The sequence below is a fragment of the Protopterus annectens genome, chromosome 6.part0 (genome assembly GCF_019279795.1).
Source record: "Protopterus annectens isolate FY-2018-M chromosome 6.part0, PAN1.0, whole genome shotgun sequence".
Taxonomy (NCBI): domain Eukaryota; kingdom Metazoa; phylum Chordata; order Ceratodontiformes; family Protopteridae; genus Protopterus; species Protopterus annectens.
The window spans coordinates 1,984,206,686-1,984,229,571 of record NC_056737.1 but is presented as its reverse complement, the minus strand read 5'-3'; the positions used below and the strand labels follow the sequence as shown (position 1 = coordinate 1,984,229,571).

At 44.7% G+C, this 22,886-nt stretch overlaps 1 protein-coding gene across 1 annotated transcript in view; it reads left to right on the top strand.

The window, feature by feature from the left end:
• The window catches only part of LOC122804039 (interferon-inducible double-stranded RNA-dependent protein kinase activator A homolog A-like), a 544,788-nt gene that overhangs the window by 293,197 nt on the left and 228,705 nt on the right, over positions 1-22,886 (top strand). The window contains exon 2 of the mRNA XM_044073716.1: positions 20,131-20,300. Coding sequence (XP_043929651.1) covers positions 20,131-20,300 — 170 coding nt within the window. The remainder of the gene's footprint in view (positions 1-20,130; positions 20,301-22,886) is intronic.

Sequence of the window (22,886 nt, the reverse complement as noted above, 5' to 3'; positions counted from 1 at the left end):
GGTGTGGAGGAGGGAAGTATTTGGCCCAGGGTTGGGGTGAATGTCCCCGTGTAACAGTAAGAGTGTTTGAGGGAGTGGAAATAATTTTGAGTTTTTAGAGGGTATTGGGTAGAACTTTCTAGTTGTGTGATACTTGTTATGGAGTATTCTGTGATAGTGTGGGGGAAAGTAAGGGCAGGATGAGAGGGGGTTAATGTAAGTTTGTTTAGGTAGGGGAAGGACAGAGCTAGTGTGTTTAGCTAAGCTAGGAGATCTGTTGAGGGTGTAGTACTCATAGGAAGTAAGGGTATAGTATAAAAGAAGGATGTTAAGTAGCAGGAGTAGATAAAGTAGTTTAAAAGGCAGGGACATGTTGAGATTGAGCTTGACAAGGTTGGAGATTAGTATTAGGAAGGTAGGGAATGGGTGTGGCAGTCAGATGGGAGAGGATAGTTTTAAGTGTGAACGAGGCAGGAAATTAGATAGGATGTGAGAAAATAAGGGGTGTGGCTAAGCAAGTATAAGACTAGGGGCCCTGGGGGTGGGTGGGAAGTGGGGGTAGGGGAGCAGAGTGAGAGTCTGGAGCTTAACGGAGCGGGGCACAGCAGAGAAAGGATAAAGCAGTAAGAAAAAACAATCAGTAGGTAGAAGGTAGAAACAGAAATTAGTAGATAGAAGGCAAATGTGTGTGTGAGGAAGGGGAATTATAAAAACAGAGAGAAGGGAGGCCAGAGTGGGTAATGGTCAAGTCAGGAGTAGTGCAGGCGGAGAGGAGGGTTAGATAGAGGGTTTATAAGGACTGTGGAGAGTAGGGCGTAAGGTTAAAGAGGACTAGGGAAGGAAAAAAAGAAAGAAAGGAGACAAGTGCGACAAGCACGTAGGTGTAGAGTATGAGGTAGGGAGGGTGGCAGATAGGAGAATTAGAGGGTAAGGACTGCCATCTAGTGGTCAAAGTCTGGAAGTACCAAGCAAGGATAATATAGTAGTGGATACCAATAAAATAAAAAGTAATGGAGAAGGAAAGAGGATTAGCGTGGTTGGAGAATAGAGGTGGTACAGTGTCTTTGAGACAGGCGGGGGGAGCAACTATAGTAGACAGGGAGGGGTATGGCTGCTGGCAGATTTGGCAGTTAAGCTACTACACCTAGGATGTGTAGTGGACAACTATATACATAAGGTTAGGAATGAAAAATGCAATTTACTTAGTGACATACAATCTTAGGCTTTTAGTCCTTGTCACCTTGTGTTTGTAAGGCAAACACCTTAACCATTAGGCCACCCGTATAGACTGGTAAGTTTGTCATCACAACTTCAAGTGATACTCTCTCAAGACCAAGTTTCGGCTCATCTAGTCTTAGATGTTCTTCATGTTTCAGTGTTGCAGTCATCACATTTATGTCATCTACTTGCAGTAGCCCTCAGTCGGCCTGATTTATCAAAGTCTTGGGTCCTGCGTCAGTTGTTGTCTCATCTTCCATGACATCAGGTAGGGGGTATAAAGCATGCAGCCGATGCCATTACATCAATCTGTCTTGCCATGCGGTGCACAAAGCAGAAGCAGTTCGCAAGTGCTGGTCGGCCGACTCCTGAAATTTTCATTTGAGTTTCAGAGCCGAAGTCTTCAACTAAGCTAAGTACCCCATTGGGGTTCCTTTTTCTTGCTCTAAACAGATGTCAGTAAAAGTTAATTGTATTTCTTGTGGAAAGCAAATACCTCAAAGATTTCCGTTCGTACTGCATTCCTTGCCTAGGCCCAGACCACGGCGTACCTCGCTGTCGTTTTTGTGCCCTATTTAAACTGTTCATAGTCTGTTCATTTACACTTCTAAATATTTTAGTACTCAGTTCAGTTATCCAGACATGGCTTCGTAAGCCACCCAACTACAGACATTCTGAAAAAATGCAGAGATGGGACAGATCGCTTGGGTCCAAAGCTGCCTACGATGCTTCTAAGCTAGTTGCCAGTTTGCTGGTACTCTGAGGTGTGCTTTCACAGCCCCTGATACCCTCTACTTCAGATTTGCAGGCCTTTACTGAGACCTATTCAGAGTCCGGTATACCGCGAGATGCTTCTACTGTGGAACCTGTGGATATCTCTACCTTGGATGGGTCTGGAGCCGCTGTGCAGGCACGGGATTCTGAGGGTGTATGCAGGCCTACTGACTTGCATATTAAACCAACGCCATCTTCTAGGCTTAAATCTTGATCTATGCCTAAGAAACAGATGCCCAGACTGCATGGTCATGCCCCTATGCCTAAAAAACAAATAAGAATGGCTGAGGACCTTAATCAGGGGAGGTCCCCCCCCCCCAGGACTGATTTTTCCTTCTGATCAGGATTCTGAAATTTCTGTTCTCTGACCCGGATTTGCCCTTATCTACCTATGAGGATTCTGATGCAAAGGACTCCATTCCCTCTGCTTCCCCTCCAGAAGATTTCTCTCTTGGTGAAACCTTGCATACTCTTGGGGACCATTTCTGCTGGGAAAGCCAGGATTACTGACTCCAAAAAGAGGCTTAGGGAATTCTTACTCCTGCCTCAACACAGGCCTTTAGCTATTCCTCATGTACTGGACATTGTAGATGTCTTCTCGGAATATAGCCTGGTCCCTGACTCTCTACCTCCTGCTCCCAGAAAACCTGATGGGTATTACAAGGTACCTGACTCTCACAAGTTCCTCTTTAAAAATCCTACTGTGGAGTCTGAGACAATTTCACAGGGACCCAAGGGCATTAAGGCTACTACTGCCAAAAAGTCCTCCCCCTCTGATAGAGATTCCAGGGCACTGGATAGATGGGGAAAGAAGTATACACTTCTACTTTATCCATTAGGGCTTTAGACTGCCAGTTTCATAAGTTAAAGTATCAGCAGCATATTATTGGGTTGCTTAAACAGAAAATGATGTTGACTCCTGACTGCTGAAAATAAAGAATTACAGGAGGTAATGCTTTCTGCTGAACAAGTTGGAAAACATACTTTGCAATGTGGTTTTGATTTATTAGAGGCATCTTGCAGGGCTGCTGTCACTAGGTCTTTACTTAGAAGGTATGCTTGGCTTAAGGAGCAATCTTTGCCAGATCATGTCGAAGCTAAATTGCTGGATGCTCCCTTAAGCCAAGACAGCCTGTTTGGCAACAAAGCAGAAGTACTACTTCAAAATATGGTGGAAAAAGCTAAATCTATGCAAACTTAAAGATTTCCTGCAAGTACAACCTCCCAGATTTAGTAGGCACTAGCCCTCTAAGAATTGGTCCTTTCCTGCCTCTTCCAGGCTTTCTCAGTCCAAACCCAGAACCAGCAGAACACCCAGGCTTCAGTCCCAAGGTACTCACAGGCCTAAACAGTGGGGGGGGGGGGCGGCTCCCACTTCCAAAGGAGGGAGTAAGACTCCCCCTATGGTAAAAATGTCAGTGACTTAACTTTAAACCTTCCAAGCCCTGCTCAATTACCCAGGACTAATGGGTTTTAAATCTGTTTCCCAAGGATACAGATTCCACTTCCACTCCTTACCACCCCCTAACGGCTGGCCAGACCTACCCCCAAATCAGTGGGCAGAGGCTCAAAAGTAAGATGTTCTTCATCTCACATTGCTGCAGTCCTTACACTTGGGTAGTCCGCTGTCCTCGGTCGGCCCGAATATCAAAGTATTAGGCTGACGTCGGTCAAGGCGCTTAAGACTGACATCAGGACGTCAGGGTACAAATGCGCATGACCGACGTCATATTCTCAGTCTTTTTTGCCGCATGGTCCGATGCAGAAGCAGCGTTGCAAGTGCCGTTCGGCGTTCTGAAATTTTCGGTCGGAGTTTCAGACCGACTCAAAGTTGGCTAAGTACCCCGTTGGGGAATATTTTAGTTTTTTCTTGCCTCAGTGGTTTACCGGATGTCAGAAAAAGAGAATAACTGTATTTCTTGTGGGAAGCAGATACCGCATAGGGACTATCATACTTTGTGTATTCCTTGTTTGGGGCCTGAGCACGACATTGTTGGGTGTCACTTTTGTGCTAGGTTCAATAAGCGCACTATTAAGCGAAGGTTAGATTGTGCCAGGTTGGTCTTTGGGAAGCGGTGCAATTACAATATGCCGTCGGATGCTCCGGGCCCGCTTCTTCAGAAGCAAAGACAAAGCAGCTAAGCCCAGGCAAGAAGAGTCGTCCGTGCGGACGCCCGGTTCTTTAGAGGCGTCAGTGGAACCGGTGGTTCCACCGGAGGCTTCTCTGGAGTCCCAGGGGGAGACTTTGATATTGCAGGATGTGGCCTCTCAGGAGGCAGGTCAGGCTGAAGGGGCTTCTCAAGTTACTGTACTCCCCTCCCTTCCTAGGGTGGTTAGGCCCTCTCCTTCTGTTTCCAAGGCTTCTCCCAGAGGCAGGCCAGGTTTAGCTTCTGTTGGTGTCACTCCTAGTTCTACAGGATCTGTGCCCAAGAAGCACATGCTTAAAATGGCAGAAGATTTAATTACTTTGATTAGAGGTTCTTTGCCCCCTCCTGATAAGAGGCCTAGGGTGGAACCAGAGTTGGGGAGTTTTGAGCAGGCTTCGGATGTTTCAGAGTCTTCAGCTGAAGACTTGCAGGAGTACTCTCCTTATTCTGATTCTGATGCAGATGATTCAATTCTTCTGCTTCTCCTCCAGAGGATTTTTCTTTTCAGAGACACTTCATTCCATGAGGGAACATTTTAAGTGGGAAGGTCAGGACTTCTCTGATTCCAGGAAAAGGCTTAGGGAGTTTTTGCTTTTACCCCAGCATAGGCCTTTGGCTATACCACCTGTTCTGGATGTTGTGGAAGATGTTTTTGCAGAGGCTTCACTTAATCCTGATTCTTTGCCTCCTGCTCCTGTTAAACCGGATAGGTATTACAGGGTGCCTGAGGCTCATAAATATCTTTATAAGAGTCCTAGGGCGGACCCAGAAACTGTTAGGGACCTAAGGGTGTCAAGGCCTCTGTTGCGAAAAATCCGGTTCCTCCAGATAGAGGCCAGAGCTTTGGATAGATGGGGAAAGAAAGTCTATACTTCTTCCACCTTAGCTACGAGGGCTTTGAATTGCCAGTTTCACATGTTGAAGTATCAAAATTATCTTCTTACACAATTGAAGTCTAAGGTAGATGCTCTGGCGGAAGGCATTGAGTGTAAAGAATTACAAGATTTGGTACATGTCTCTGAACAGGTGGGTAAGCATTCTTTACAATGTGGTTTTGATGCTGTACAGGCCTCGTCTAGGGTGGCTGCCACTGGGTCAGTACTTCGCAGGCACGCCTGGCTGAGGGATCAGAATTTATCTGACCATGTTAAGACAAGGATTTTGGATGCTCCTTTACAGTCTGATGTGTTTGGTTCTCCTGTGGAGTCAGTCTTGAAGAAAATGGAAGACAAGGCTAAGTCTATGCAGGCTGTTAAAGATTTTTTGCAAGTTCAGCCTCCAAGTTTAGTAGGAATTGGCCTGCTAAGGGGTGGACGTACCCTTCTTATGATTCACAGTCTAGGGGTCGATCTAGACGTGGTAGGGGCAGAGCTCAGAGCTCCTTCAGACCTAGAACAGGGAGTTCACCTGCACAATCTTCGGGTGAGGGCAGGGCCAGTCCTTTCGTAAACAGGCCCAATGACCTACCTTTTCAGCTGCCAGATCCTTCTTGCCTGGCAGCACCTTTGGGAGGAAGGTTGGCACTCTTCAAGGAAAATTGGAGTTTGATTACCCAAGACAGATGGGTATTGGATATCATACACCAAGGTTACAGGTTTTATTTCCATACCTTGCCTCCTTTCAAAGGCATGCGGGACGTTCCTCCTCAGCAAAGACTAGAGGCTCACAAACAAATTTCTCTGCTGCTTCAAATAGGGGCCATACAACCGGTCCCTCTGCCAGAAGTGGGCCTAGGATTTTATTCTCGCCTGTTCCTAGTACCAAAGAAGGGGAACACGTGGAGACCAATTTTGGATTTATCTATCCTAAACACTTATCTGGACATTCCCAAGTTCAAAATGTTGACGTTACAACAGCTTTTACCTCTGCTGGGCAAAGATCACTGGATGGTGACTCTGGATCTCAAGGAGGCTTACCTTCATGTTCCTATCAGGCTAAGTTGCAGGAAGTATCTGCGCTTTAGGCTGGGACTTCTCATTATCAGTTCTCTGCATTGCCCTTTGGCTTATCTACTGCCCAGAGTGTTCACGAAGGTTCTGGCTCCAGTGATAGCTTTCTTCAGGCTAAGAGGAATACAGATTTATCCTTATTTGGACGATTGCCTGATTGTGGCCCAAGGAAAGGACGAACTTCTTCATCATTTACAATATGTGATAGCAGTGCTAAGATGCCTGGGGTATTCTGTGAACGAAAAAGTCCAGTCTAGTACCCTCTCAGGACATGTGCTTTCTGGGTGTGAGACTGAATACAGCATCCCAGATGGCCTTTTTGACCCCGGACAAACAAAAGAATCTTTCTCTTTACTTCCATCAATTGTCTCATCAGTCCAGGCTGACTGCAAGGACAGTCCTTCAAGCCTTGGGGTTCATGGCATCTTGTATTCTGGTGCTTACCAATGCCAAACTGCATATGAGGAAGCTGCAATGGTATCTCAAAAATGTATGGACACAGCACTGCCAAGATATGGACACTGTCATTCAGATAATACCTTGCATTCAAAAGGAATTTTTGTGGTGGGCTCAGGAATGTCACCTAAACAAGGGACTCTCTGTGACCCGGCCAGAGGCGAGTCAAATTCTAACGACAGATGCCTCAGACAAAGCTTGGGGAGCTCATCTAAATGGAAAGTGGGTACAAGACACGTGGCCTGCCAGACTTCAACATCTACATATCAACTTGAAGGAGATGTTAGCAGTCCAATTTGCATTAATAGCTTTCAAGGATTTACTTCTTCCAGGGCAGGTGTTGGTTCTAACAGACAACACAACTGTCATGTGGTACATCAAACAAGGGGGAACACATTCTTATCCTCTATGCAGACAAGCAATGATTTTGTGGGAGACTGCTCTCAGTTTACAGCTAAAGCTTCAGGCAAGGTTTCTGCCGGGAGCACAGAACTCCTTAGCAGATGTGTTGAGCAGACAAATTATGGATCCCCACGAGTGGAATTTGGATCCTCATGTATTTCAGGAATTGACAGTGTTATGGGGAACTCCAGACATAGATCTGTTCGCGTCTCCACTAAACTACCAGCTGCCAAAGTTTTGCACAAAAAGGTTTCATCCCACAGCTTGGAAAGTGGATGCTCTTTCATTCAATTGGAGCAAGCTTCATGTGTATGCCTTTCCACCTCTGCCTCTTCTCCCAAAGGTACTCCTGAAGGTCAGACAGGACAAGCCAAAGATGATTTTAATAGCTCCAGATTGGCCTCGACAGCACTGGTACCCATTACTGAGAAGTCTGGTACGGGAGCCTCCATGGCCTTTACCTTCGATTCCACACCTGCTGTCTCAGGAGAACAGTCATTTACTCAATGTCAAACTTCACTCTCTTCACCTAACAGCCTGGCATATTCTGTTTTGAACCCTGGAGGGTCTCAGCTTCCACAGCAAGTTTTGAATGTTATTTTGGAGGCCAGAAGGCCTAGTACAAGGAAAGTGTACGCAGATAAATGGAAGAGATTTTTATTTTGGAGTACAGCAAAGGAATTTGATGTTTCTGAGCCTAATTTAAGTGTGGCTCTTCAATATCTTACTGAGTTACTGGACAAAGGTTTGTCCTTCTCTTCTATTAAAGTTCATGCTGCAGCAATTTCTGCTTACTATGACTGTGACCCACCATTGTTTTCTCATCCTTTGTTTAAGCAATTTCTCAGAGGGGCAAAGAATTTAAGACCCCCACGTAGAGCTCCTACTCCTGCTTGGGATCTCAATTTTGTGTTGGAGAAACTCACTCTACAACCTTTTGAGCCTGCAGCTACTGCCGAGTTGAAATATTTATCATGGAAGACTGCTTTTTTGTTGGCCATTACCTCTGCAAGAAGGGTTTCTGAATTACAGGCCCTTATGGCGGTTGAGCCTTTCTTAATTTTCCATAAGGATAGGGTGTCTTTGCGTACTAATCCTTCCTTTATGCCTAAAGTGGTTTCTAGTGTGGCTTTAAACCAAACTATTCATTTGCCTACTTTTTATGCAAACCCCCAAAATAAAGGGGAAAAGATTTTGCACACTTTGGATGTACACAGGCAGTTGCGATATTATTTGAGCAGAACTAAAGGGTTCAGGCAGTCTCAGCAGTTATTTGTTTCATTTGCTTTGGGTTCTCAGGGCAAGCCTGTGTCAAAACAAACTATTTCCAAGTGGATTGGGTTTTGTATTGCCTTCTGTTATTCCCATCATGGTAAGGAGATTCCAGCTGGGATTAGGCCTCATTCCACTAGGGCTACTGCCACTTCTACAGCTTTTTTAAGGGGGGTGGCAACTAAAGATATTTTGGAGGCGGCTACTTGGAGTTCAGTGCATACTTTCTCTAAGCATTATCACCTTCCACTTTACTCTAAATCTAGGGCTGGTTTTGCCACTGCAATTTTACAGGGCATTTTGGCAGCTCCTACTGCTTTATAGTTTTGCCATCCTCCCTTACCTCTGCTTTGGGATTCTACCCAAGTGTAAGGACTGCAGCAATGTGAGATGAAGAACATAGTACAGTTTTGTACCTACCATAAATGTAGATGTTCGAAGATCCACATTGCTGCAGTCCAATTTACCCTCCCTCCTTCCCTCTGGAGTTAGAGGTTGTGTGGGTTGGGTTGTAAATATTGTGGATATTGTATATATTGTACATATGGTTGGTGCAAGGGTGGTTGGTTGTTTTTTGCTGTCTTTTGGTTTTGACCTTTCTCTTTAGGGTCTTCTGACATCTGGGGCAAGAAAAGACTGAGGATATGACGTCGGTCATGCGCATTTGTACCCTGACGTCCTGATGTCAGTCTTAAGCGCCTTGACCGACGTCAGCCTAATACTTTGATATTCGGGCCGACTGAGGACAGCGGACTACCCAAGTGTAAGGACTGCAGCAATGTGGATCTTCGAACATCTACATTTATGGTAGGTACAAAACTGTACTTTCTCTCTCTTTTAAGCATCAGGGCTATTCAGCCTGTTCCAGAAGAAGAATGGGGATACGGTTTCTACTCCAGACTTTTTTCTGGTACCCAGAAAAGACTATTCCTAGCGTCCTATTCTGGATCTGTCTATCCTAAACGCATTTTTGGTAATCCCAAAATTCAAGATGCTAACTCTTCAGCTGCTTCCCATGCTAGGCAAAGATGTCTGGTTGGCAGCACTGGATTTAAAGGAAGCCTACCTGCACATCCCAATAAGGGAATCTTTCAGAAGATACCTACGCTTCAGAGCAGGCTACATGCACTACCAGATGTTCTTGTTTCACTGTTGCAGTCATCGCATTTGGGTTATCTGCTTGCAATAGCCCTCAGTCGGCCTGATTTATCCAAGTCTTGGGTCCTGTGTCAGTTGCTGTCTCATCCATGACGTCCGCTAGTCAGGGTTATAAAGCATGCAGCCGACCCATTACATCGGTCTTTCTTGCCGTGCGGTGCCTGAAGTAGTTCGCAAGTGCCGGTCGGCAGACTCCTGAAATTTTTGTTTAGAGTTTCAGAACCGAAGTCTTCAACTAAAGCGAAGTACCACATTGAGGAAACGTTTTCTTGCTCTAAACCGATGTCAGTAAAAGTCAGTAGTTGTATTTCTTGTGGTAAGCAAATACCTCGTAAAGATTTTCATTCGTACTGTATCCCTTGCCTAGGCTTGACCACGACGTACCCTGTTGTTGGTTTTGTGCCATATTTAAACAAAACTTAGTCGTCTGTATATTTACACTTCTAAATATTTTGGTACTCTGTTCAATTATCCAGATATGTCTTCGGTAAGCCATCCGACTGCCAACATTCCAAAAAAACGCAGAGATAGACAGGCTGCCTAGGTCCAAAGTTGTCAACACTTCTAAGCTAGTCGCCAGTTTGCCGGTACTCGGTGAGGTGCTTTTGCAGCCGGTACTCAGTGAGGTGCTTTCGCAGCCCCTGATACTTGCTACTTCAGATTTGCAGGCCTCTACTAAGACACATTCAGAGTCTGGTATGCTACGAGTTGCTTCAACTGTGGAACCAGCGGATGTCTCACCCTTGGATGGGTCCGGAGCCGCCGTGCAGGCACCAGCTTCTGAGGGTGTATTCAGGCCTATTGACTTGCATATTAAACCGCCATCTTCTTAGAGGCCTAAAACTTGAACTATGCCTAGAAAACGGATGCCAAGACCGCATGGTCAGGCCTCCATGCATAGAAAACAAATGAATGGCTGAATACCTTATTTTAATCAGGGGAAGCCAACCTTCCCCCTCCGAGAGACCCATGACTGAATTTGCTTATGATACCTCTGACCACGTTTACCCTTATCTATGAGAATTCTGATGCAGAGGACTCTATTCCCTCTGCTTCTCCTCCAGAGGATTTCTCTTTTGGTGAAACCTTGCATACTCTTAGTGAGCATTTTCACTGGGAAAGCCAGGATTACTCTGATTCTAAAACGAGGCTTAGGGATTTCTTACTCCTGCCCCAGCACAGGCCTTTAGCTATCCCCCCCCTGTACTAGACATGATGATGACTTTTCGGAATCTAGCTTTGCCCCTGACTCTCTACTTCCTGCTCCCAGAAAACCTGATGGATATTACGGGGTTCCTGACTCTCAAATTCCTTTTTAAAAATCCTACTGCGGATCTTGAGACTTTTACAGGGACCCAAGGGCAGTCAGGCTACTACTGCCAAAAATCCTTCCCCCTCTTGATAAGAGATTCCAGGTTGCTGGATAGATGGAGTAAGAAGGTATACACGTCTGCAACCTTTGCTATTGGGGCCTTAAGCTGCCAGTTTCATATGTTAAAGTATCAACAGCATATTATTGGATTGCTTAAACAGAAAATGATGTTGATTCCTGACTCTGCTGAAAATAAGGACTTACAGGAAATTAATGCATACTGCTGAACAAGTTGGAAAACATACTTTGCAATGTGGTTTTGATTCAATAGAGGCATCTTGCAGGGCTGGTTTCACTGGATCTGTACTTAGAAGGCATACTTGGCTTAAGGAGCAATCTTTGCCAGATCATGTTAAAGCTAAATTGCTGGCTGCTCCCTTTAATCGGGAACGTCTGTTTGCCAACAAAGCAGAAGTACTTAAAATGATGGAGGAAACGGCTAAATCTATGCAAACTGTTAAAGATTTCCTGCAAGTACAACCTCCTAGATTTAGTGGGCACTGGCCCTCCAAGAATTGGTCCTTTTCTGCCTCTTCCAGGATTTCTCAGCCCAAACCAAGAACCAACAGAACACCCAGGCTTCAGTCCCAGGGTACTCACAGGACTAAGAAATGGGAGGCTCCCACTTCCAAGTCAGGGAGTAGTAAGACTCCCCCTTTTGGTAAACTGTCTCAATGACTTAACTTTAAAGCTTCCGAGCCCTTCTCAACTGAGTGCTCTTAAGGGGAAGGATTGCTCTGCAGGCAAAAAAATGGGAACTTATTACCCAGGGCAAATGGGTTTTAAGTAGTCTCCCAAAGATAGATTTCACTTCCACACATTGCCAACCTCAAGCGGTTGGCCAGATTTACCCCCAAATCAGTGGGCAGAGGCTCAAAAGCAAATACTTTGTCAGGCATAAGGGCTATTCAACCTGTACCAGAAGAGGAAAAGGGACAAGGTTTCTACTAGAGACTCTTCCTGGTACCCAGAAAAGACAACTCATGGCGTCCTATCCTGGACCTTTCCATCCTAAACACCTTTTTGGTGATTCCAAAATTCAAGTTACTAATCCTTCACCTGCTTCCTATGCTAGGCAAGGATGCCTGGTTGTCAACACTGGATCTAAAGGAAGCCCAATCAGGGAATCTTGCAGAAGATACTTGCGCTTCAAAGCAGGCTTACATACATTCTGTTCTCTGCACTGCCCTTTGTGAATACTCTAGGTGCAGTAGATAAGCCAAAGTGTCTAGCTCCAGTCATTGCTTTTTGCAGGCAAAGAAATATTCAGATATACCCATACCTGGACGATTGTCTAATTCAGGTGGAAAGCCAGGACATGCTTTTGAATCTGGCATTTGTACAAAAGGTGTTAACTTGTCTGCGGTACACCATAAACGAAAAGAAACCACATCTTGTACCCTGTCAAATTATGTTCCTGGGAGCAAGCTTGAACACAACTTCCCAGATGGGTTTCCTCACGCCAGAGAAATTCATTTAACTTGCTTCAAACTAATGGCCACAAAAGCCCTGCTGTCTGCAAGGCAGATACTGCAAGCCTTGGGGTTCATGGCCTCCTGCATTCTCCTAATTCCATACGCAAGACTGCATATGGGGAAACTACAATGGTATTTAAAAAGCCTATGGTGTCAGCATTCTTAGTATCTAGAAGCAGTGATTCCTATCATACCTTGTCTGCAGTTCCTTTGGTGGGCAGAGGCCTGCCACCAAAACAAAGGAATAACATTCACTCTACCCCCTGCTGCCAAAACCCTAACAGACACATCAGACTATGCATGGGGGGGGGGGGCTCACCTGGCAGGGAAGTGCTTTCAGTGCAAATGAAACCAGAGTCAAATGCACCTACATATCAATCAAAAAGTTAGCTGTACAGAATGCTCTGACAGCCTTCAAGGACCGCATTCTTCCAGGACCGCATTCATCCAGGACAATTAATGGTAAAGGCTGACAACACCACTGTTATGTGGTACATAAACAGGGGGGTACCCATTCATACCCCCTCTGCAGACTAGCCATGGCTCTGTGGAACCAAGTGCATCTACAGGCTCAATTCCTGCCAGGAAAGCTAAATACATTGGCAGATGAACTAAGCAGAAATTTTATGGACCCACACGAGTTGAAACGAACCAAAGATGTTCTTCATCTCACATTGCTGCAGTCCTTACACTTGGGTAGTCCGCTGTCCTCGGTCGGCCCGAATATCAAAGTATAAGGCTGGCGTCGGTCAAGGCGCATTTGACTGACATCAGGACGTCAGGGTACAAATGCGCATGACCGACGTCATATCCTCAGTCTTTTTTGCCGCATGGTCCGATGCAGAAGCAGCATTGCAAGTGCCGGTTGGCGTTCTGAGATTTTCGATTTGAAGTTTCAGACCGAGTTCAAAGTTGGCTAAGTACCCGTTGGGGAATATTTTTTTTCTTGCCTCAGTGATTTACCGGATGTCAGAAAGTCAATAATTGCATTTCTTGTGGGAAACAGATACCATAGAGATTATCATACTTTGTGTATTCCTTGCTTAGGGCCTGAGCACGACGTTGTTGGCTGTCGCTCTTGTGCTAGATTTAATAAACGCACTATAAAGAGGAGGTTGGATTGTGCTAGGTTAGTCTTTGGGAAGCGGTGCAATTATAAAATGCCGTCGGATGCTCGGCGCGGCCCTTCTTCAAAGCGCAAGGACAAAGCAGTTAAGCCTAGGCTGGAAGAACCGTCTGTGGACGCCGGTTCTTTAGGTCGGTGGAGCCGGTGGCTCCACCGGAGGTTTCTTTGTGTTCCCAGGGTGAGACTTCAGTATTGCAAGCTGTGGCCTCTCCGGAGGCAAGTCAAGCTGAGGGGCTTCTCAGGTTACTATACCCTCCCTTCCTAGGGTGGCTAGGCCTCTCCTTCTGTTTCTAAGGCTTCTCCCAGGGGCAGGCCAGGTTTAGCTTCAGTTGGTGTTACCCCTAGCTCTTCAGGTACTGTGCCCAAGAAGCATATGCTTAAAATGGCAGAAGATTTGATTACTTTGATTAGGGGTTCTATGCCCCTCCTGATAAGAGGCCTAGGGTGGAGCCTGAGCTGGGGTTTTGAGCAGGCTTCAGATGTGTCAGAGTCTTCTGAAGACTTGCAGGAGTATTCTCCTTATTCTGATTCTGATGTGGATGATTCTACTCCTTCTGCTTCTCCTCCTGAGGATTTTTCTTTTTCAGAAACTCTTCATTCCATGAGGGAGCATTTTAAGTGGGAAGGTCAGGACTTCTCTGATTCCAGGAAAAGGCTTAGGGAATTTTTGTTTTTACCCCAGCATAGGCCTTTGGCTTTACCTCCTGTTTTGGATGTAGTGGAAGATGTTTTTACAGAGGCTTCTCTTAATCCTGATTCTTTGCCTCCTGCTCCTGTTAAGCCGGATAGGTATTACAGGGTGCCTGAAGCTCATAAGTAGAGTCCTAGGGCAGACCCAGAAACTGTTAGCCAGGGGCCTAAAGGTGTTAAGGCTTCTGTTGTTAAGAATCCGGTTCCTGCAGACAAAGAGGCTAGGGCCTTGGATAGATGGGGAAAGAGTTTATACTTCTTCCACTCTTGCTATGAGGGCTTTGAATTGCCAGTTTCACATGTTAAAATACCAAAACTATCTCTTTTCACAATTAAAGTCTAAGGTTGATGCTCTGGCAGTAGGTATTGATTGTAAAGAGTTGCAAGATTTAGTACATGTTTCTGAACAGGTGGGTAAGCATTCTTTGCAATGTGGTTTTGATGCTGTACAGGCCTCGTCTAGGGTGGCTGCCACTGGGTCAGTTCTTCTGAGCACGCCTGGCTAAGGGATCAAAATTTGTCTGAACATGTTAAAACAAGGATTTTAGATGCTCCTTTACAATCTGACGTGTTGTTTGGTCCTCCTGTTGAGGCAGTTTTAAAGAAAATGGAAGACAAAGCTAAGTCTATGCAGACTGTTAAAGATTTTTGCAGGTTCAGCCTCCAAAGTTTAGCAGAAATTGGCCTGCTAAAGGGTGGACGTATCCTTCTTATGATTCCCAGTCTAGGGTAGATCTAGGCGTGGTAGGGGCAGAGCTCAGGGCTCTTTCAGGCCTAGAACAGGGAGTTCTCCTGCACAGTCTTCAGGTGAGGGCAGGGGTCAGTCCTTTCGTAAACAGACCCAATGACCTACCTTTTCAGCTGCCAGAGCCTTCTCGCGTCTGGCGGCACCTTTGGGAGGAAGGTTGGCACTTTTCAAAGAAAATTGGAGTTTAATTACCCAAGACAAATGGGTATTGGATATCATACACCAAGGTTACAGGTTTTATTTCCATACCTTGCCTCCTTTCAGAGGCATGCCAGACGTTCCTCCTCAACAAAGAATAGAGGCTCACAAGCAAATTTCTCTGTTACTTCAACTAGGGGCCATACAGCCGGTCCCTATGCCAGAAGTGGGCCTAGGATTTTATTCTCGCCTGTTCCTAGTACCAAAGAAGGGGAACACGTGGAGACCAATTTTGGATCTATCTATCCTCAACACTTATCTGGACATTCCCAAGTTCAAAATGTTGACGTTACAACAGCTTTTGCCTCTGCTGGGCAAAGATCATTGGATGGTAACTTTGGATCTCAAGGAGGCTTACCTTCATGTTCCTATCAGACTAAGTTGCAGGAAGTATCTGCGTTTCGAGCTGGGACTTTTCACTATCAGTTCTCTGCATTGCCCTTTGGCTTATCTACTGCGCCCAGAGTGTTCACAAAAGTTCTGGCTCCAGTGATAGCTTTCTTCAGGCTGAAAGGAATACAGATCTATCCTTATTTGGACGACTGCCTGATTCTGGCTCTAGGAAGGGAAGAGCTTCTTAGGTCATTTGGAATATGTGATAGCAGTGCTAAGATGCCTAGGGTATTCTGTGAACGAAATAAAGTCCAGTCTAGTACCCTCTCAAGACATGTGCTTTCTGGGTGTGAGACTGAATACAGCATCCCAGATGGCCTTTTTAACCCCAGACAAACAAAAGTCTATCCCTTTACTTCCATCAGCTATCTCATCAGTCCGGGCTGACTGCAAGGACAGTCCTTCAAGCCTTAGGGTTCATGGCATCTTGTATTCTGGTGCTTCCCAATGCCAAACTGCATATGAGGAAGCTACAATGGTATCTCAAAAATGTATGGACACAGCACTGCCAGGATCTAGACACTGTCATTCAAATAATACCTTGCATTCGAAAGGAATTTTTGTGGTGGGCTCAGGAATGTCACCTAAACAAGGGACTCTCTGTGACCCGGCCAGAGGCGAGTCAGATTTTAACGACAGATGCCTCAGACAAAGCTTGGGGAGCTCATCTAAATGGAAAGTGGATACAAGACAAGTGGCCTGCCAGACTACAACATCTACATATCAATCTAAAGGAGATGTTAGCAGTCCAGTTTGCATTAATAGCTTTCAAGGATTTACTTCTTCCAGGGCAGGTGTTGATTCTAACAGAACACAACTGTCATGTGGTACATCAACAAGCAAGGGGGAACGCATTCTTATCCTCTATGCAGGCAAGCAATGATTTTGTGGGAGACTGCTCTCAGTTTACAACTCAATCTTCAGGCAAGGTTTCTGCCAGGAGCACAGAACTCCTTAGCAGATGTGTTGAGCAGACGAATTATGGATCCCCACGAGTGGAAATTGGATCCTCATGTGTTTCAGAAATTGACAGTGTCATGGGGAACTCCAGACATAGATCTGTTCGCTTCTCCACTAAACCATCTGCTGCCAAAGTTTTGCACAAAAAGGTTTCATCCCACAGCTTGGAAAGTGGATGCTCTTTCTTTCAATTGGAGCAATCTTCATGTGTATGCCTTTCCACCTCTGCCTCTCCTCCCAAAGGTACTTCTAAAGGTCAGACAGGACAAGCCAAGGATGATTTTAATTGCACCACACTGGCCACGCCAACACTGGTACCCCCTCCTGCGCAGTGTCATGCTTGGCCCCATGGCACCTGCCTCAGACTCCTTCCTGTTGTCTCAGCAGGGGAACCCGATCCTGCACCCTCAGCTGCAAACCCTTAACCTAGCAGCCTGGTTAATTACCTAATCTCTTTATCACCCCTCAGTAAATCAGTGATGGATATCATTTTAGAGGCTAGGAGGCCTAGTACTAGAAAATCTTATGCTGCAAAATGGAAAAGATTTTGTACCTGGAACCAATCTCAAGGGATGAGTGCAGCAGTGCCCAATTTACCTCAGATTCTGCAATATTTGACTGAGATCCTTTTCCTCCATCAAAATTCATGCCTCAGCCGTTTCAGCTCATTGTAGCACAGAGCCTCCCCTCTTCTCTCACCCACTGCACAAGCAGTTCCTCAGAGGGGCCAAAAGTTTAAGCCCACCGAGGAGAGCTCCAACCCCAGCCCTGGGACCTTAACTTTGTCTTGGAGAAACTCACTCTTCCTCCTTTCGAGCCAGCTGCTACTGCAGATTTAAAATTCCTTTCCTGGAAAACAGCTTTCCTTTTAGCAATCACTTCTGCAAGAAGGGTATATGAATTACAGGCTGTTATGGCAGTGGAGCCTTTCATCGTTTTTCATGCGGACAGGGTGTCCCTCAGAACCAATCCCTCCATGCCCAAGGTGGTATCCAGTGTGGCTCTTAATCAGTCCATTCATTTGCCTACCTTCTTTCCTAACCCACAGGACAAAGGGGAACAGATACTGCACTCCTTAGATGTGCACAGACAACTTTAGATTCTACGACAGGGCTAAACCTTAAAGGAAATCCGAACTGCTGGTGGCATTTGCTGCAGGGACAGAGGGGAAATGTATATCTAAGCAAACCATTTCAAAATGGATAGGCCACTGCATTCATTTCTGCTATAAGCACCATGGAAAACCTATCTCACAGGGCATCAGACGCCATTCAACCAGGGCTGCTTCTACCTCTACAGCCTTTCTCAGGGGCGTCCCTACAAGGGACGTCATAGAAGCTTCTACCTGGAGTTCTGTACTTACTTTCACCAAGCATTATTTTGCCAATTTTCTCTAAATCCAAAGCTGGCTTTGCCACTGCAGTCTTGCAGGGCCTTATAGCTGGTCCTAATTCTATTTAAATTCCTCCTCCAACCTTAGCTTTGGGACTCTACCCAAATGTAAGGACTGCAACAGTGAAACCTGAACATAGTACAGTTGTGTACACTTACCATAAATGTAGATGTTAGTGTATTCACTGTTGCAGTCCTGGTTATCCTACCTCCAGCCCCCTTTCTTCTTTTGGATATACCTCTACTCTCATTTACTATGCTCAAAAAGCTTTTTGGTGCATTTGCTTTTTTGTTGGAGGTATATCCTTGTATTATAGATTTAATTGCTTCCCATTAGGGGGGCACCGGACATCTGGGGCAAGAAGTGACAGTAACAGACGCAGGACCCAAGACTTTGTTAATCAGGCTGACTGAGGGCTACTGCAAGCAGATAACCCAAATTTAATGACTGCAACAGTGAATACACTCCAACATCTACATTTAAGGTAAGTGTACACAACTGTACTTTTCCCCCTCCTGGGGAGTCCCTGAGAGATGCTCTTTTCCATGATTGACCCCGGGACTTTTTTTATGCCTTCCCACTAATATCTCTAATTTCCCCAATTTCTGATGGCCCAATGGTTGAGAAGCAAAGTGATTCTTGTTGCACCTTATTGGCCCCATCAAGTCTGGTTTCCCATTCTCTGAACTCAGCTCACTGCCCGTGGATACTGGATCCAACTCTGGGCCTGTTATCTCATCCTCTGTGGCCTGGTCAACCCCATCCTACAAAATCTTTGACTGCTTGGTTCCTCCACTTCCAGTAATTGCCAGGCGAAATAATTTAATTTATCTTCCCCAGTTCAGAAGATACTTCTGGTTTCTCATAAACCTTCCACCAGAAAACTTTATCTTAGTAAATTGAAGAGATTTGCTTTTTGGTCTGATGAAAAAGGTATTGATCCTTAGCCTCTATCGATAGTCTTGGAATACCTAACCACCTTATTTCAATTGAGAGCCTCTGCTTCTTCCATTAGAGTTCATTGAACTGCCTTTTCAAACTTCTACACCAAATTCGATGACCAACAGTAGTCTCTCACTGTCTGTACAAAGCTTTTCTTAAGGGCGCTCGACATTTGAAATTACCTTTCAAAGAGCCCATTGCACCCTGGAATTTAAAGTTGGTCTTGCGATGTTTGCTCCATCAGCCTTTTGAGCCAGCAGCCACCTGTGATATCAAATTATCTTGGAAGACTGTATTCCTAGTAGCCATCACTTTGTCCAGGAGCATTTCAGAGTTGCAGGTCCTGTGTGTTAGACACCAGTTTATCATTTTTCACAAGGAGAATCACTCAGAACTAACCCCTCCTTTCTACCTAAAGTAGTGTCGGATGCCAGTATTAATCGGACAATAGATTTACCGGTCTTTTTCCCAAATTTCTCAAACCGGGGAGAATATTGCTTACATCTGTTGGACGTACGCAAACAATTATGATTTTATTTGGATAGAACAAAACCATTTAGAAAATCGGACCAACTGTTTCTTTTTCAGGTACCAGACTGAGCAAACCAGTCTCGTTACCCTGTCAAAATGGTTGAGAGATTGCATTACCTTTGTTTATAGCCAGAATAAGGTGGACTTGTCAGCAAAAATTAAGGGGCATTCTACCAAGTCTGTTTCCACTTCAGTAGCCTTTCATTCCAGAGCTTCTATGGATGACCTATGTGCAGCTGCAACTTGGGTTGTCCTCCATACCTTTATCACTCCATACAAATTGGATATGGTCTCCAGGGGAAGAGCATCCTTTGGCTCTATGCACAGGAATTTCCTTTCCTAGGGCCTCCAAGGTCTAAAGTAGCTAGGGACTCTGTACCAACAGTCAAGAATGAATGAAGATTGACAACATCTGATAAAGAAGTTATGTTCTTACCATAATGTTCCATCTGTGTCAATCTTCATTCATTCTGTACATCTCACCCTGGTACGCCCCTCCAAAAACTCCTGAAGGTTCGGAACTAGTCCTGGCATCCTAGTAGGGTTGTTGCTCAGACAAAGCTTCATGATTTTTTCTACTTTATGGGCAAACTCTGAGGAGAAGGGAAGAGACAGTATGGGTAGCCTTTGAGAGCTTCAGGCTGGCGTGAGCTTGTTATAACTGCAGAGTCTGTTCCAAGGATCGGAACCAGAAAGCAGTCAGGAATGAATGAAGATTTAACACAGATGGAATGTTACGGTAAGAATACAACTTTTTTTAAGTACTGGAGTTGATGGTATGATGCAGCTATGATTTCACTTTGTTTTATATTTGCACACTTATGCTATGTTTACTCTGTAAAGATTTTAAGTAAGATATAGAATAAAAAAATGCACAGATTAGGAGATAATCACCTAGTATAGTTGACAGTGCTAGTTTATTTTTTTCTGTTTTCTGCTGTTCTTAGCTTGGAGCAGATAATGGAAAACAGTCCAGGAAAAACCCCTCTTCAAATTCTGCATGAATATGGCACAAAAGTTGACATGATTCCAGTGTATGAACAGGAAAAGTCTGAAGGACAGGCACATCTTCCAACCTTTATTTTCAAAGTGACTGTGGGTGAAGTGTCAAGCACAGGTTTGTATTATAGTGCCCCCCCAGGCACTGCTGTCACTGGATAAATTTTGAGAGCATTAAAGTTGGCAGGTCTTGTCAAAATGGTTATTAAATTGTGTAAATATCTTAGTGAATATAATGTTAGAACATTTTCAATTTAATTATGGTAAACACTTAACACAAAATCTACCAAAATCTGTTTAAGCTGACATCCCTGTGCTACTGCTGCCCATTACACTGGTTTTATGTTTTAGTGAGTTGTAAAAATGTCATCGTATTCTTAACTGCATATTTGGTGTGGATTAAATGCTCTGACTCAAACCTACTTTAGTTTAAAAAGCATTTTAATGGGTGGTTTGTAAGATGATTATTCAAATGTTTCATGTCTTCACCTTTGGCTATGCTAGTAGGCATCCAAGAGTGTGTGGCCCATTGATTTTTCTGACTTTTTTAACAATATAACTAAATTATTATTTGCCTAAATGTTCTGTGTGCTGTTAACCTAATTCTCTGGTGTGCTGTTGTGTGGCAGTACCTTAAAATTTTTCACTTAACACAAACACTACATAAAATGATTCTTCTGTAGTATTAACTTCTTGCAGACTAAATTTATGCAACCCGCACCCATTAACAAAGAAAAAAAAAACTTGTTTCTTGGCATGTACAAAAAGTTAAATTGAATATTTTTTTCTCCTGCGCCATCATCTGTGTGACCCCGTTGAATGTATTTTTGCAGTTTAGAGGACTGTGGATTGGCTTAGCCTTATCTTTTTCAGAGCAATTCAGAACATTTTATTACAATATTCCAGGTACAGTGGAAGTATTGCACTAGGTGCAGTAGTAGTTACTGAAAGAAATACCAAAAAAAAAAGTAATCAAATCCTTCCTTCAGTCTGATATTTAAATGTGCCTACCCTTTAACAGCAAGCCCCTGTTAAATACATCCTTAAGTTGCAAGCATGCCTCAATAAATGAGATCTACTTCAAGAAGCTGAATTTAGAGTACCCATAAAGATCCTGGAGAGCTGGAGAGGCCACACATCAAAAGATAACCTGCTAAAACTGTGGGTGAGGTCGCTTCAGATATTGTTCGTGTTTCACTTTTGCAGTCATTACATTTGGGTTGTCTGCCTGCGGGTAGCCCTCAGTCGGCCTGATTAACAAAGTCTTGGGTCTTGTGTCAGTTGCTGTCTTCCATGACGTCTGGTCGTCAGGGGTATAAAACATGCAGCTGACGTCATTACATCAGTCTTTCTGCTTCGTGCACAGCAAGAAGCAGTTAGCAAGTGCTGGTCGGCAGACTCCTGAAATTTTAGTTTTCGAGTTTCAGAACCGGAGTCTTCAACTAAGAGCTAAGTACCCCGTTGGGGAAACTTTTTCTTGCTCTAAACCGATGTCAGTAAAAGTAAGTAATTGCATTTCTTGTGGAAAGCAAATGCCTCAAAGATTTTCATTCGTACTGTATTCCTTGCCTAGGCCCTGACCATGACGTACCTTGCTGTCTATTTTGTGCCTTATTTAAACCACGAACTATCCATCGTTGGTATATTTGCGCTTCTAAATTTTTTGGTGCTCTGTTCAGTTATCCTGATATGTCTTCGGTAAGCCATCCGATTACCGACATTCCGAAGAAACGCAAAGATAGACAGGCCGCCCAGTTCACCGGTACTCAGTGAGGTGCTTTCGCAGCCCCTGATACCCGCTACTTCAGAGTTGCAGGCCTCTACTGAGACCCGTTCAGAGTCCGGTATGCCACGAGGTGCTTCAACTGTGGAACCTGTGGATGTCTCCACCTTGGATGGGTCCAGAGCCGCTGTGCAGGCACCGGCTTCTGAGGGTGTATTCAGGCCTACTGACTTGCATATTAAACCGGCGCCATCTTCTTCAAGGCCTAAAATTCAAACCATGCCTAGAAAACTGACGCCCAGACTGCATGGTCAGGCCTTTATGCCTAAAGAACAAATGAGAAGAATGACTGAAGACCTTATTGGGGGAAGCCAACCTTCTCCCCTCTAAGAGACCTAGGACTGAGTTTGCTTATGATACTTCTGACCAGGTTTCTGAAATTTCTGTTTCCTCTGACCAGGATTTACCCTTATCTACCTATGAGGATTCTGATGCTGAGGACTCTACTCCTTCTGCCCCCCGAGGATTTCTCTTTTGGTGAAACCTTGCATACTCTGAGGGAGCTTTTTCATTGGGAAAGTCAGGATTTTCTGATTCTAAAAAGAGGCTTAGGGATTTCTTACTCCTGCCCCAGCACAGGCCTTTATACCTCCTGTACTGGACATTGTTGATGCCTTTCCAGAATCTAGCATGGCCCCTTACTCTTTACCTCCTGCTTCCAGAAAACCTGATAGATAATACAGGGTTCCTGACTCTCAAGTTCCCTTTCAAAAATCCTACTGCGGATCCTGAAATCATTTCACAGGGACCCAAGGGCATTAAAGCTACTACTGCCAAAAATCCTACCCCCTCTGATAGAGACTTTAGGGCGCTGGATAGATGGGGTAAGAAGGTATGCACTTCTGCAACTTTGGCCATTAGGGCCTTGAATTGCCAGTTTCATATGTTAAAGTATCAGCTGTATATTATTGGATTGCTTAA